This window comes from Squalius cephalus (genome assembly GCF_949319135.1).
Source record: "Squalius cephalus genome assembly, chromosome: 2".
Taxonomy (NCBI): Eukaryota; Metazoa; Chordata; class Actinopteri; order Cypriniformes; family Leuciscidae; genus Squalius; species Squalius cephalus.
Genome location: NC_137123.1, coordinates 26,439,678 through 26,455,951, shown reverse-complemented (window position 1 = coordinate 26,455,951; position 16,274 = coordinate 26,439,678). Strand labels below are relative to the sequence as shown.

The following is a 16,274-nucleotide window of genomic DNA, read 5'->3' as shown; positions in this document are numbered from 1 at the left end:
TATCACTCTGTCTGATCCAATTGGGTTACAGTGTTCAAAGAAGAGTTTGTTGTATGATATAGATTTTTTTTTTTTTTGTAATAAAAAAAAATCTAAATGTAAGAGCACACATTTGGCACCAGCCCATCTACTGTTCCTTCTCATTGACATTGGTAGGGTCTTTAAAAATCTTCTAAGTATTTAAAATGTTTTGGCCAAAAACATCTGAAGTATATTTTGTCACAAAAAAAAAAAAAAAAAAAAAAAAAAAACCCTATACTTGCAAGGGATATGAAATAACTGTGGGCTGTTTTTGGTTTCTGTCCAAGCTGGATGTCAGACTTCCCTTTTAACAACGGTTCCTACCCCTTTTATGCATAATTACATTCATGAATAAAAGGAATAATCATATGTATTATATTGCAAAAAGGCAGAATTTTCTTTAATTACCTGATTTGATGTCTTATGGAAGTGGGGCTTAAAAAACGAGTCCAAGTTTCTCTTTTATTTAAGGGGAAGTAATCAGTAAGCATCAGTCATTGACATGTGAGGAGTGCTCACTGGAGCACTCTGAACTTTTAGCTTCCTTTTAACGTCTAATTCAGGTTTAGTTTTCGCCACTGGAACGGTAAATGGATTCGTCCTTGGAGAGCTCCAGCTCGTCGAACGGTGTCCCGGTGCGCTGCCGTCGTACCTGTAAGATCATTGTGATCGGAGATGCCGGAGTCGGTAAGACCTGTCTGACACACCGCTTTTGCACCGGACAGTTTCCCAGCAGAACGGAGGCGACAATCGGGGTGGACTTTCGTGAGAAACTTCTTGAGATAGAAGGCGAGAAAGTCAAAGTAAGAACTCAATTATTTAAGTTGTACTGTATTTTCGATTAATTTTATAGCACGTTTATTTTGCAGCAGATTACAAAAATGTTGCCTGGATGCATAAAACTAATTTAGGCATTGCGTTAAACCATCCGCAAAAACGCGATTAGACATATTTTTGTGAGTAGGAATGGCGATTTTTTTAATTATTATGTTGTTTCACGTCATGCAGCCTATATTGCGTAATCTCAACATCTTTTGGTGGTTTTAGCGAAATGTAATTTTGTATCACGATCAATGATAGCCTTATTGTTTATTGTCAAGTCATAAACTACGTTTTATTTGTATCATTATTCGCTTATAGGTTTTTTAACCCTTTTAACTGTTCACTCCCTAAATCGAACATACCGGTTTTGGAACTGATTCATCGAAGAGATCCGACTCAAAGAAAAAAAAAATATATATATTTTACGCAACAATAAATACAGAAACAAGACCGTAATGAACAATAATAAACAATAATTATGGTTACAAAAACCACAAAGAATATTAAACTAGTTTAAATGTTTTACACCATAACAGTCATATACAGTAGAGTTTTTAGAGTTCCTCAAAGAGATTTGATGTAGGCTATATCAAATATTTGTAATAATTTGTGTACTGACTAATTTGGATTTACCTGATCTGTTTATCGGATTCAATAGCCAAGATGTAAATTCTTTACTACTTTATTTTTTCTTTTTGCTTGTGAATGCCATGGAGGAACAACGGAACGCTGGATTTTACCGTGTTGTTGAGATCTTAATTAGCTTTGAAATGAGGAATTGGACTTCACTTTTGAGAAGAGAAGCTTTAGTCCCACACCACAAACATTAAATAACAATTGCTTTAAAGATGAACATTTAGGCTACATTACTACCCCTATTTCAACCAAGGAGGTCAGGCCCAATGGAGACTCAAGTTTCAATTTTCAGTGTTTCTGTAGCTCAGTTTTGTCATGCATGGCAAATAATGTATAATGTGCTATAATATGTATATGTGAACAAAAATATAAATCTTGTCCTCTTCCATCTCGCTTCAGGTACAGATGTGGGACACTGCTGGTCAGGAACGTTTTCGTAAAAGCATGGTTCAGCACTACTATCGCAATGTGCACGGGATTGTCTTCGTGTTTGATGTCACTAACCCCATTAGTTTCCGCAATCTGCCTCTGTGGATGGACGAGTGCCGTCAGCACTCTCTCGGTCCAGATATTCCCCGGGCCCTCGTTTGCAACAAGGCCGATCTGGTCACTCCGACTACATCTGTGGTAATCGAGCAGGCTCGTCATTTGGCCGAAGTCCATGGAATGTCTTTTTATCTTACTTCAGCCAAAGCTCACAAAGGGGACCAGGTGGACAGCATCTTTGTGACATTGGCAAAGAGTCTGAAGAGCCAGAGGAGCCAGAGTGTGAAAGAATGTGTGTTAGGGTGCAGATCTGAGAGCTTCAAAATCCCAGCAAAAGTCCCAATAGCACAGGAGACCAAGAATAAATGGGGCTGCATCTGCTAACTGACAGATTGAAAACAAGAGTGGCGTGATTATTTCAGGATGTCCACTGACAGGGACAAGAAGTAAATAGCAAGTGTATCCTTTGAGAATCACAAGCCAGTGGTCAGAAAGAGAAAAAAAATCTTTAAACTTTTTGCAGTCATTGCAACTTTTCAAGAATTATGTTGGCCATTATGCAAAGGGGAATTCATGAAGGAATTTCTCCGGCATGGAACCTTCTACAGACAAGTGTAACACTGCTAGACTAAATGACTAAATGAAAAACTGCTTAATGGAGCTGGTTAGTTGTCACTGGTTAAAAAGGATAGCTTTGTCTGTATAAAAGTTGGCGTAGTCTCTGACAACTGAATCTTCGCTTACTTGTTCTTGCTGCTCTTTGTGCTGTCCCATATATGTGTGTCTAAGGCTAACTGACTTACTGACATGTAACCATATATTACTCAATTTAAATATATTTAACAACAAAGTTGTTTTTATGATTCAATAAACAAGAAGAAAAAAAAACTTTTTCCTCATACTTTTTTCAGCATTTTAAAAGCTTACATTTCCTACTTGGATCCTTCGACATCTGGAATTGAAGCAGGAACACAATATTCATCGACACCCTCATGTGGCTGTTAGAGGAATTGCATAAATTCAAAAAAAGAAAAAGATTTAATTGACTTTTTTTGGTTATCACAGTTTAGTTTGATTGTTATCGGACTATGGACATTAGCTTTGCTACAGCTGTCAATTAGTCATTTAATTTTTGTACACCGTATAGATCACACATAATGTTTGTATGTTCATGGCCTGGTTTCACAGACGCCGCTTAGATTAAGCCAGGATTAGACCTTAGTTCAAGGACATTTAAGTAGCTTTTTTAAAGATATGCTGTTGCTTAACGACAATATAAGTTTCAGTAAAAACAGCTCAAACATACATTTTAGTCTGGGACTAAGCCTTGTCTGTGAAGCACTCCAAGAAATAGCTGCTGTACAAGATGTGAAATTCTAAAATTTGTGTTTAAGTTTTTACTTTAAGAATGTTGCGCATTTGTTTTTATTTGCTGTTTAGACATAGGCCTACTGTCTAAATAATGTTTAAGTTTAAGATCATGGCATCAGACGTGGTGAAAATAAAAGCACCATGTCTCAACCAGTATAAAACAAAACTTTATAGATGAAACTTTATTTGCTATTTCAACAATGAGTAGGTCATTTTAAATTGCAGTGATATTATTCTCTCTCTAAAAGGTGCTTGTACAGAAAAAAAAAAGTTTTTTTTCTATAATATCAAACTGTTCTAATACTTTGTTGTCTTAATTGAAGACATTCTGGTAAACTTCAAAGCACAACACGCAGAAATCTGACCACTATAACCAAATCACACGCGCATGCTGTGTACAACATTAAAAGCCCTCAGTGAAGCAAAATCTAGATCACCTTGTCATAATCAGAGTAACGCATTACAAGTAACGCGAGTTATATGTATTCAGATGACTTTTTTTTCAAGTAACTAGTAAAGTAGCGGATTACTTTTAAATTTACAGCAAAATATCTGAGTTACTTTTTCAAATAAGTAACTTTGCATGTTACTTATTATAGTTCTGCACTAAATGTGAACAAACAAATCTCACTTGCACAAAAACAGATTCAGTATTCCTTAAAATGAATGAAAAACAGTAAAATGCAAACTCAGAATATTACGTAAGCCTGCAATAATTATTAAATTACACAAATATTCTTTATGTAGGCTATTTAATCTCATTTTATTTACCAATGACTTTGCTGTTGACCTTCAATGATCCAATTCAACCATACTAATAAGCAAAAATGACTTTAGAGAAACATCACATTTGTGTTACATTTTATTTATTTATTTTTATTGCTGAAGTAAGATTGTTGAACTTTCTTCTACTGCATCCTATTCTTCTTCGATCCAGAATGGCAGCACAACTTAAAAGTTTGTCTTTTGGTGTGAAAGAACCTTTGCATTAGCCCAAAATATAACTTGTTTTATTTGTTATTAAAAAGCTAACAAGCAATCCCAGTCCAGCCCAGCCCAGGTGAGAAAAAGTTATGCAAAAGTAACATAACGCATTGCTTTTCAACCAAGTAACGCAATTAGTTACTTTTTGGGAGTAATGCAATGTTGTAATTGATTACTTTTAAAAGTAACTTTCCCCAACACTGGTCATAATTAAGTTTAATATAAATGTTTAGCATGTTTCTGCATACGCCACAGGGAGGCATGATAGCGGTGAGCTGAGAGAAGCTCTCGGATATGTTGTAAAACTGTGAAATATATTACAGAAAAGACATCAGCAATACTGTAGAGTTAGACATTTTTTTCCAAACGTTTGTTTTTCTATTACGGTGGGGAGTTTCTGTTCATTTTTATTGTTTATATCATGATATTTTCTAGCCTGATCCTTTTTAATATAAGCTTGAAAGCATTTTACATCCACTTCTTGAAATGTAGATATTTCCACAGAATGTGATAATAAATTCGCTCTTTGTTTAGTAATGACACTGTCCTACCTATTTCATCATACCTCACACTGAGTGTGTAAGATATACAAAAGCATTGAAGTGGAGGGAGTGAGTGTGGCCACATGTCCGGGAAGTCTGAGAGATTTATCCAGCACTGTATTTTTTAACGGCATAGCACAAGGAACATAAGAACGAGCATCTGAGACTGAACTTTGAATCTAGAGAATGAAGCTGTAAATTTCATGTTAAACGCCGCTACAATCATCGTGTGACGTTCTCGGAAAAGTCAGAGGAGCTCTTTGCTGTATTTTGGACATCATAGGCCACGAATGAATATCACAAAGAATTAAAATAGCTAACTGAACAGACTAAATACACTGACTGAATTTCTCTCCGAGTGTAGGCTACCTGAAAACTGAAAAGGGAATGCTGGTCATTCTGTTTGCAGCAACAATGCTCTTTGCGCAGGACGTCGCCGTGGCCGAGCCGAGGACAAAATGTTCATCCAGGTGTGATGTGAGTAAATGTCCGAGCCCGAGCTGTCCGAGCGGGTATGTGCCCGACCACTGCAACTGCTGTCTTGTGTGCAGCCTGAGCGAGGGCACATCGTGCGGTCGGAAGGATGATGCTCCGTGTGGCGACGGGCTTGAATGTAAATTTCCAGCCGGTAAGCGACTTTCCAAAGGCGTTTGCCAGTGTAAGACAACTCACAGAGTGTGTGGCAGCGACGGAAAGACCTACGGTAATGTGTGCAAGATGAGGGCAGCCGCGCGTAAAGCGCAACAGCGAGGGCTCTCCGTGATTACCCAAACGCACAAGGGTGCATGCGCATCATCAAGCTCAGGTCAGTCACTGATAAGTTCAACTACTTATTTTTCTTCTTGATTTTTCTGTTTCTGTTCAGTTATAGCCTCCTATCAAAATTGGTTCTGTTCCGTGTGTCTGGAATAGTAACTAGTAATTATGTTTACTACTATTTTGTTGGCTATCAGCGCTATTGCCTTTTTGCGCATGACACTTAAGCGTGCTATTTGTCTATTAAATAGGCCTAAGTCTCAGCTTGAATTTCATAAATGCATTGCATTTGACAGTATTTCCTGTCTTGCAGTTGCAATAGTTTCCAAAGGTTTGGCAAATATGTTTAATGTACAGTCACATTAAAGGAAGACTCCAGTGACATACATTAGGGTATCATGGTGGTTGCCATGTTTAGATTATATGACGAGCTGAATAGTTGCTACCTCTTTTCTACCATCATTTCTGAATAGAAATACCCTTGTTACTGGACCTTTTTAATGTGGGGTAATATACAACAATAGGTGACAAATGCTCCTGCAAATACTTTCACAATGGCGTCAGTAACTGACAAATTTGGACTGCTGCTTCATCCATGTGAGTAAGACCACTGTTGTATTGACTGGGGGGAGAAAAAAAAATGACAGTGCAAGTGTTTGTGTGTGTGAAGCATAGGCTAATACTCAGTCAGCTGTTGGACTGTTGCTATATCTTCACTAATTTTGGCTTCATGTGTGATGTCTGAATGTGTCTGATTGAGACGTCTTGGAATGCCTACTAAGTAGAAACATCAGTGTGATTTTGGATGTTTAGTGAGATGTAGTGTCAACAGCTCTTAGTTCCTTCCTCTTACTATTCCAGTGTGGTCTGTAGTTATTTCACTAAGAGCCAGTGAACATAAATCTAAAAGCAGCTTTTAACCCTTTTATACTGAAGCGCGAATCAAAACATGCAAGTATTTTTATTCTAAAGCTTTGGAAAAGAGGACACAATCTAGGCCGAAAACCATCTGTGTCCAGCCCACAGAATGTGAGGGAAGTTAAATGCGACACACCTAGTCACAGATGAGCAGTGATCCAAATTATTACAATTGATGTCCTATATCTATTCTGTTATGTGCTCTATGGGACATCTATCTAATAGAACATTTGGTCACTGTGATTTTGCCAAGACATGTTCCTGGATCAACATATTCTGTCTAAAAAATGTATCCTAATCCTATCCTTACCCCTAAACCTAACCTTACCCATAACCTATTCCTTAAACCAGAGGGAAATAATAGGTGAATTACAATGTAGAAGCACCTAACCCTGGTTGTAAGTCTAAACTTAACATTCAATTTTCCCTCAAATCTGATTAGTTGTTTGGAATGTTGTTTCAGGATCAACAAAGAACTTATCCAGGAACAAGTTGTGCTTGGTTTAGTTAAGATTTAGTTCTAAGCAGCACAACGGAGGCTGCTGATATTGGGAGATTAAGTTAATGAAGTCTAAATATGTTTGAATTTCATAGATCTTGGCATATATTCAGAGGAAATTCCTCTGTCAGTGATTTTAAAATCACAATAACGGTCAAAAGTTTGGAATAATTAAGTTATATTATTAAATATATTATTAATAAGTTATATTATTTACTCTATTAAAAATAGAGTAAAACAGTATTATAAGTATTAATAAAAACAGTATTATTAAAATACAGTTAAAAAAATCTTTATATAATAATTATTATTAATTTTAATTATGCCCTTATAATTTTGTGGAAACTGTGATACACTACTATTCAAAAGTTTGGGGTAAAAAAATAAAATAAAATACTTTTATTCAGCAAGGATGCATTAAATTAATCAAAAATGACAGTAAAGACATTTACATTTCAATGAAATGCTGTTCTTTTTAACTTATTAAAACAATTATCACATTTTCCTGATTTTTTTTAATTTTTTTATCGGTTTCCACAAAAATATGAAGCATCAAAAACTCTTTTCAACATGGATAATAAGAAGAACCATTATTAATAATTGAGAACCAATAATAACTGAATTGAGCACCAAATCAGTGAATTTGATCATGTAACAATGAAGACTGTAGTAATGGCTGCTGAACATTCAGCTTTACCATCACCGGAACAAATAACATTTTACAATATAGAAAACGGTTATTTAAAATGCATTAATATTTCACAATATTACTGTTTTTATTGTATTTTTGTATCAAATAAATGCACACTTGGTGAGCATATGAGACTTCTTTAAAAAACATACTTTTGATCGGTAGTGCATTACACCCTAAAATTTGGTTGCCACTTATTCTGCTAATACAATATAATACATAAAATATTATGTGAGAAAGATTTGCTTAAATATTAAATTAGTGCACATTTACACTTGTATACCTAGGTCAGGGGCAGTTCGGTCCTAGTCCTACTCCGCTGTCCTGCAGAGTAGCTCTAACTACAAGTGTTACCTGAAGCCTTAGTGATCCTGAAGACATTGATTAGCTTGTTCAGGTGTGTTTGATTATGGTTGGAACTAAACTCTGCAGGACAGCGGCTCTATTGGACCAAACATGCCTATCCCTGACCTTTGCTATTTACCAAAAAACAAACTGTTAAGTATTGCTTATATTAGTCATTAGTCTTCATATCTGGCTAACATGTCACTGACGTGAATGATTTTTCCTGCTAGTATAGGTCCTGCACATCTGAACAGCCCAAGGTATAAGTTTAACTTCATCGCTGATGTTGTGGAGAAGATTGCCCCTGCTGTGGTACACGTCGAGCTCTTCCTCAAGTAAATTATTCTCTTCTTTATACCTATAACTGTAAAAGATTACTTTTAAGGTAATGTTTTTACTGGTGATAGCTATATTTATTTGTCATGTTTGCACTCGATTGAAGAGAAGGAGTTTTTATATAATTCAATACTGTAGTAATCTAAATTAATCTAACTATTATGCATTTAGCAAGTTGTATTGTTATATTAACTTATATTTTCATGCAATACTAGAATATAATTGTAATATTTTCACCCTTTCAGTAATGCGATAACCACTGCTTTGAATGTTTGTGTCCAGCCATCCGCTCTTTGGCCGCCATGTACCTTTGTCAAGTGGTTCTGGATTCATAATGACTCAGGCAGGTCTGATTGTGACCAATGCTCATGTGGTAGCTAGTAGTGCAACAGTAACGGGCCGCCAGCATCTACGAGTGCAGCTACACGATGGCCAGACGTATGACGCCTCCATCAGAGACATCGACAAGAAGTCTGACATTGCCACTATCAAAATTAATCCAAAGGTGGGAATCATTTCACTAGCATCAATGACCCATAACTGTCAGTTTACCGCTCTTTTTTTATTGCCTTGTTTTCCTATCACACATTTTAGTAATAATCATTTATTATCATTCGAAAGCTTAAAAACGAAAAAATCATCCTGTGAAAACCTTGAAATCGGACAGTGAATTACCATGGAAATGGTAGCCTACTTTGAAATCCTCTCCCTATTGGGAGGTGTCATGTTTCATTAACAAAATTTATTTTAAAGTGTTAGCTCACCCAAAAATGAAAATTCCGTCATTAATCACTCACCCTCATGGGGTTCCAAAGACCTTCGTTCATCTTCGGAACACAAATGAAGATATTTTTGATTAAATCCGAGAGCTTTCAGTCTTGCATTGGGAGCAACGCAATTTACATATTCAAGGTCCAGAACGATAGGAAATACATCATTAAATCCATGTGACTCCAGTGGTTTAACCTCAATTAGTGCTTTGTTTGCACAAAAAAAAACCCCATAATTGACCACTTTATTTACGAAAATATTGATATATTAGGGGGAGCACCACGACGCATGCGTGTTGTGTTGACTCAAGACCGGAAGTTGTTCTGTGAATGCGCTTTTTGATAATATTATTTTGTAAATACAGAAGTAAATTCTTATTATTTTTGCGCAAACAAAGCACTTGTTACTTTATTGATATCTTTCCTATCGTTTTGCTTCCAATGGAGGGACTGAAATCTCTTGGATTTCATCAAAAAATATCTTCATTTGTGTTCAGAAGATGAATGAAAGTCTTGAGGGTGTGGATCTAAGGGTGAGACAGAATTTTCATTTTTGGCTGAACTAACCCTTTAACTACTTTATACTTTACACTAACCCTTTACCTACCAAATTTGGTGACTGTTTTGTGATAGAAGTTTTATTGTGACAGTAATTTAGTAATTTGTTACAGGAGAAAACATCAAAAAAAGTCAATGGAATGTGGGTGTCACCAGGTGGCTATTTTTGGTACAGTGCCTAACCAATTTTTGTGATATCAACTTCAAATTTGGAGCACAGCTTGGTACATATGGCCTTGACTTTTTTGTCGTTGCAATTTAATAAAATTAAATTGTTTTACAGTGCTTCAGCAATGACCTGCTGAGTGTCTTCTTTAAAAAGAGACCAACCTTAGTTATGTACTTCAACACATTCACGAATTACAACCATTTAAGTTTGGATAGTGCATTTTCACATCTATGCTCAAAAAGGGGGGTGGCATTTAAGGGACAATAGAATAATAGGACCATTATTTCTAGTGTTTTCCCCTCATTTTTAATATTTTATAGTGTTTCCCTTGTCTCCATTATTTCCTGTTGTAAATGTGAAACAAGGCCTTGAGGCTGAAAAAGTTGAATCCTCAACCTTTCTTGCTGTCAGTGTCACCACATTTTTCTTTACAGTGGAGTTTCCAGACACAAAGCCTATTAGCCAGTAGTCCAGAGTTCATCTTTCATAAACATTCAAAGTATAAAAACTCAGCACAAATCATCCAAAAATGGCAACACCTTTGACTCTTAAATCCCATGTTTATGACTCCAAAGGCAGATGGTTTATATCACACATTCCGCCTCATCTAGACACACTGGGACATGTTAACTGTAGCCTTATTTTAAGCACATGCTGACCTACATTTGTGTGTGGGAATTTAGGAGGTGTTATAAGAGGTGTTTTGTTTCCCGATGCATGTGGATCTGATTATGGAGATGTGTAAACCGTCCAGTGCAATATTTCTGTAGCCCATTTCTGAATTAGACTATCAAAGAGAAACTATTCAGGGTAGACATGGCTTTGGAAACCAAAAATGAAGAATGTTCCCATGTCAGAGAGTCTGGAATGCTTGCAGATATTTTGTTTCTGTTTATAGTAGTTGATGTCATTTCCCCATCTCTTGCTCTGCAGCCTTAGACTTTCTCCACACTGCGCCCAATTTCTGATTTGTTTTTTAAGACTGTTCAAATGTTTTTGCAAGGATTGAAATCAGACCAGTTTGTTCAGGTAGTGTTAGCAATTAAGCAACATGAGCGTTAGCGTTGTTGTTCATATCACCATCCCAGCTGTCGTTCTGAGTAAGTGTGTAAAATAGGTGTGTAAAAAAATGTAAACACATGAAAAAAGTAGCACATCTTTACTTGAGGAAATAACATTTATTTCAACATTGAATGTCAGTAACACGCTGGCCGGGATAGCTGTGATTCGGCCATAGGCACGAGGCTGCACTTTTTAGACTAACAGGATGATTGAAAACATATGGACTGAATCACATTTCAGTTGATTTAATTTGCATGAAATGCTCTGTTTATCTCCAGAAAAAATTACCAGTGTTATCACTGGGTCAGTCTGCTGATCTGAGGCCTGGGGAGTTTGTGGTTGCCATTGGCAGTCCATTCGCCCTTCAGAACACAGTCACAACAGGCATCGTCAGCACAACACAGAGAGATGGAAAAGAGCTCGGCATCCAAGACTCTGACATGGACTACATCCAGACCGATGCTATCATCAATGTAAGACAAGCAAGAATGGTGTTTTCAGGCTACAACAACTGTTTGGTAGATATTTTACCTGAAGTTGATTGTCTATTACTCTCTCTTTCATCATCAATGGGAAGTATGGAAACTCAGGAGGTCCACTTGTCAATCTGGTGAGTGGCAATGGAGTTTTACATTAAGAGGACACTGGGTAGATACATTTAATATTGCTAGCTTTATAATATTTCTGTCATGTTAGGATGGTGAGGTGATCGGAATAAACACACTAAAAGTTACCGCAGGGATTTCTTTTGCCATTCCATCCGACCGAATCATTAAGTTCCTTGATGAATCCAATGATAAACAGCAGAAAGGTAAGCATCATGCACAGAGGTAATGCAATTAATTCGGTAATTCCAAAAATGAATTCATCAACAGAAATTTTAGCTCACAGAAATCTGAATTTACAAATGGATGTTTATTTTCATTCAATTCTATGGATTAATTAGGTGTTTGTGTGTCCCACCTATTAAATTATGTTCTGCCAACTGTGACAAAATGGCTACAAAACATGAATACACTATGCATGAAACAGCCTGTCCATTACATCCTTGGTGTCATTTACTTTGATTTCAGTCAAGCAAATGGTAGGCAGGACAAACTTCACGCAGTCTCAAGTTGTGAAGACTGCCTCAGGTGAGGTAATTGCTAGCAAATGTCACTTTGCTAGCTAGCTGCTAGTCGTCTTGCTGGCCTGATGACATCAAACATGCAAGCTATAGCAGAATCAACTGAAATTGAACTGGTCCATCATACCATTAAATTACTTTGTGAGAGGAGGCACAGTAAAGGTGCAGCATTGATGTTTAGGCCACAATGCTGAATTAGGTTGTTAACTGTTTATCCTGTTATACCGTAAAACTGCAATGCATGAATTTGTCCCAGTAACCTGCTACTAGCTAACTGCAAGTCGATATAACTCTTTGCTTCGGTGTTTAACAAAAATCGCTACCAAACAAAAAGGCCGTAATTATTTTGTTCAGTTCAGTTTTGTGCAGTGCTAAACTCATGGTTGTGAATAACACTCAGTATGGGGTACTACAGTTATCTGATGGTGCTTTCAAGTCCTCCTGGGAAGTTTGTATTTATGAGTTGGGAATGTGTACCAATGTACCAATTCTACGAAAAAATTTGACAAGATTTTGATGAACAAAGAATGCGCATCAGGTTTTTTTGCTTTCAATTGAATTATTGAAGGTGCTGTAAACTGTATCATTATATATTGTACATGCAATTATAGTTTTATTGTAAATGTAAAAAAATTATTTCAATAATTTCCACAAATTTACTGTCAATACCATTCGCCCTGTTTTCTCACTGACATGCCCCCAACTCAGAAACTCAGGGCTCTAAGAAAATCCTGAATTTCCCAATCATGTTTACTTTGTGGTGCAATTCATGGGCTTTTAACTCGTAAAAACAATCTTTCAGGCATGACTTGAATTCACATTGAAATTGTACAAATATCTAAAACTAATCATTTCTCTTTCAGATATAAAAGGCCCCAAGAAAAGGTTTATTGGAATCAAAATGGTCACTTTAACAGAAAAGTATGTTATGTCAATCAACAACATTGCTTAAAAAACAAAAAACAAAAAAAAAAAACCCAGAATCCTTCACATTTAATAGTGTCAGGTGTAATCAGCTTTCCGAAAGGAGAAATGTCTTTCTGCATCCCTTTTCCCTCAGATCTCATCTATTTTCTTGTATTTCTCTTTTTTCCTCAGCATTGTTCAGGAGTTAAAATGGCACAATCCAAACTTTCCAGATATCGGCAATGGAATTCTTGTCCATGAAGTTGTCCCGGATTCCCCAGCTCAGAAGTATGTCTAAAGGCCAATTCACACCACACCAACAGACGGCAAGACACTTCGTTGGTTTTTGCGATGTGTTGTAATCCGTTGACTGTCGGCATTGATCTGCGTTTGTTGGTGCAGTGTAAATTGGCCTGAAGCCAAACTTTAGATTTATTTTCACCCTAGATTCTTTTCAAAATGCTTTTGAGCATAATATTAAGCATGCTATTACATACAGTATATGTTGTTGCAACATCAATCAACTGCATTTTTATTTATCCCAAACTAATCACGTGACATTCTCCTTCCATTGGTTCCTCTTCACAGGGGTGGGCTTGAAACAGGTGATATTATAGTGAAGCTAAACGGCCATCCATTGGCCAACACTGGAGAACTACAGGAGGCGATTCAGGGAGACATGCCCCTCCTTCTGGAAGTTCGGCGTGGTAATGATGATCTACTGTTTAACATTGAACCTCATATCCTTATGCAGTGACAATGGCAGAGATGTGGAACCAGAGGAGTGATTTGAAGAACAAGACAAGTGGAACAGATTGGTTGAGACTGGAGTGTTCTTGAGTTTCTACAGCTGAATGAAAATGTGAAGAAAGTAAAGCACAATTAACATTGCATCTGGGCTTCAAAGGACAAATGCAGTAAAAACAATTGCCTAGTACGCGCACTGGATCTTCAGACCATTTTCATAATTTTTAATAAATAAATACATTTTTATTAATGTCATTCTAACTCCAAAGTAATACAGTGTCTTTCTGTATGGATTGTCTTGGTCTTCACAATAAAGATCAATGATCATTTAGAAAAAAAAAAAAAAGGCATTTTGCCAATTATACACTTTATATTTACGCTACTGAATGCTTTTGGCACCTGATGAAGTGTATCATTTTCATTTGATTTGATATCATTGCTTGCAGGAAAAACGCCAGTCAGAGTAGTCTTTGCACACAGCTTTTGTAAAGGCAAATGCTGATATTGTTTATTCGTTTTTAAATGCAAAATATTTGCACAATGAATATGTATTTTGATAAATGACTGTTGAATACTACTAAATAACTATTATTTTTCAAAGCTGATTTAAAGTGTCTAGCGCTGTTTTAACATTTACAATGACTTTTGGAATGTCATCTAATAAATTGAATTATATCAGTCATTTTACTCAATCATTTGTATCACACACTGTGTATCCAGGTCTCCTGTAGCTGGAAAGGCAGAATGAACTTTGTGAGAGTAGCTAGTAGTAGGGGAGAACGGGGTTATGTGAGACATCGGGTAATGTGACACACCCCCTGTATCTAGGCAATGGAACACAATTTTGGTCATTTGAACATTATGTTTTCAAGCCCCTCTCATTTACCCTTGGCCATGAAGGAGAGGACCTCATGGTGCTGTAGTAAGCATGTTTTTTTCACAAAAATATTTTTTTTTGCATGTAAAAGTAAATTTTCTTGCTGTCAACTTAATCAACTGTTGTGCCAAAGCAAATTGATTCAGGTAGAAAAACTTATATCATACATGTTGATGAACTACCAACATATAAAACCATGTGATGATGCTAGCTGAAGATAAGCCTGAATTGCTAAGAGAGATCGTTTTTTTCTAAAATGTGGCGGTGGGGTAAAGTGAGACAAATGCTGTGGGGTAAAGTGAGACATGAGGCACAAGTTAAGTTTAGTCTTAAACATATTTTAACGTAATGTTACATGACATGTTTTATTTTTAATGTCATAAACATTGTAGAAAAGCCATCAAAAAGAGAAGGGGGAAGCAAAATCAGTAGCCTGAGGTGCAGTAGCTGAGGCAAAGAGGTGGAGCACCTTCTCCCTCTCACCTTGTCCGAATGGAGCATGTGTCCCCTCCTCGACAAAACCCCCAAGGTCCGTTTTAGGACCGAGGTCGCTCCGACAAGAGCTCCGCACTCTCCCTGGGAGCCTGCTAGGGAGTAAAGTCAGCATGGGAATCTCGTCCATCTGCAACCTCACGGACACTGTCGGTTTTTGTTTTCGGAGGAGGACCTTCCTTTTTCTCCAGGGGTGTCTCAAGCCCCTGGAGTCGCTTCGCCGTTTACCAAGACCGACCATTCGACAAGCATACGTTTTACCTATGGATCAACCGAGAAGCCCCGGACGGTTCGGGATCAACCGAGAAGCCCCGGATGGTGAACCGCGATGCGCAGGCTCCCTACACAAGGGTCTCGCTCCACTCGGGCCTGGGCTCGAGACGACACGGCCACTCATAGGGTGCATGAGGAACCATCTGCGGGAGGCATCGAGGCTGGGAAGGGTACTTTCAAAGTGGGAGGAGGCGCAGGGCGAAGTTCGGCTCTTAAGGCGTGCCAGGGGGGCCCCAACTAACCCCCCCCCCCACCGCCTTTGCAGACATCCGTTTCAGACAGGCTATCTGAGTCTCCCGAGGTCTCGTATCGACGCGCAAATCAGGGAGGAGCTAGCTCCCACTCGAGCGGGCAGGGGCCGTCCCCAGGCACGTCCGAAGCTCCAATCGACCGGGCACCCCGACTTAACGGCCTGAAGGAGAGGGTGCGCTCCTCTGGGCCCCAGGCAACCCTGAGGCGCCTGTTTTCCATTACCTTGTCCGATAAGAGTGTCATCTCCCTCCTCTACAACACCCCGAGCGTCCGTGTTTGGACCGTTGTTGCTTTAGCAGGAGCACCAGCAGGTGTACAGATCTGACTTTGACCGGAGATGACCCACCCTCCCTGGGGCTGGCCCGGGAGGTCTGTGAGCATATAAGATATTTTTGGACATTTTTACGAGGAGGAATATCCTCCAGTGTGTCTTTCACCCCTAGCTCACCCAGGACGGTGCACGTTCACCGGTATGCACGCCCTGGCACCGAGGGACTGTGTCCAAACCAGACCCTATTTACTGGAAGTCTCGCCCGCACAAAGTGCACTTTCTCTGGGCTGGGCCAGGCGGTTTCCCCACCCGATCTGACCACCACGGTTCTCTGGTCCGTGTTCCTTGTCCAAGTGGAGCATTG

The 16,274-nt window shown here is 38.1% G+C and overlaps 2 protein-coding genes across 3 annotated transcripts; both read left to right on the top strand.

Moving 5' to 3' along the window:
• The first annotated feature begins 352 nt into the window (after window positions 1-352).
• rab33bb (RAB33B, member RAS oncogene family b) lies at window positions 353-2,831 on the top strand. Its single transcript, XM_079864715.1, has 2 exons — window positions 353-824; window positions 1,879-2,831. The coding sequence occupies exons 1-2, from the start codon at window positions 612-614 to the stop codon at window positions 2,347-2,349; spliced, it is 684 nt and encodes a 227-aa protein (XP_079720841.1). The 5' UTR covers window positions 353-611; the 3' UTR covers window positions 2,350-2,831.
• Window positions 2,832-4,906: 2,075 nt separating this feature from the next.
• Window positions 4,907-14,426, top strand: htra3a (HtrA serine peptidase 3a). 2 transcript variants are annotated; one of them, XM_079857082.1, is made up of 10 exons: window positions 4,907-5,667; window positions 8,307-8,406; window positions 8,690-8,912; window positions 11,245-11,439; window positions 11,544-11,576; window positions 11,663-11,777; window positions 12,040-12,099; window positions 12,956-13,013; window positions 13,191-13,286; window positions 13,587-14,426. In XM_079857082.1, exons 1-10 carry the CDS (start codon window positions 5,250-5,252, stop codon window positions 13,753-13,755), a joined length of 1,467 nt encoding a protein of 488 aa, XP_079713208.1. In that variant the 5' UTR covers window positions 4,907-5,249; the 3' UTR covers window positions 13,756-14,426. The 2 variants fall into 2 exon arrangements, with proteins under 2 accessions (XP_079713208.1, XP_079713209.1); XM_079857083.1 differs by lacking the exon at window positions 12,040-12,099 and having other exon boundaries at window positions 4,917-5,667.
• Window positions 14,427-16,274: the final 1,848 nt, after the last annotated feature.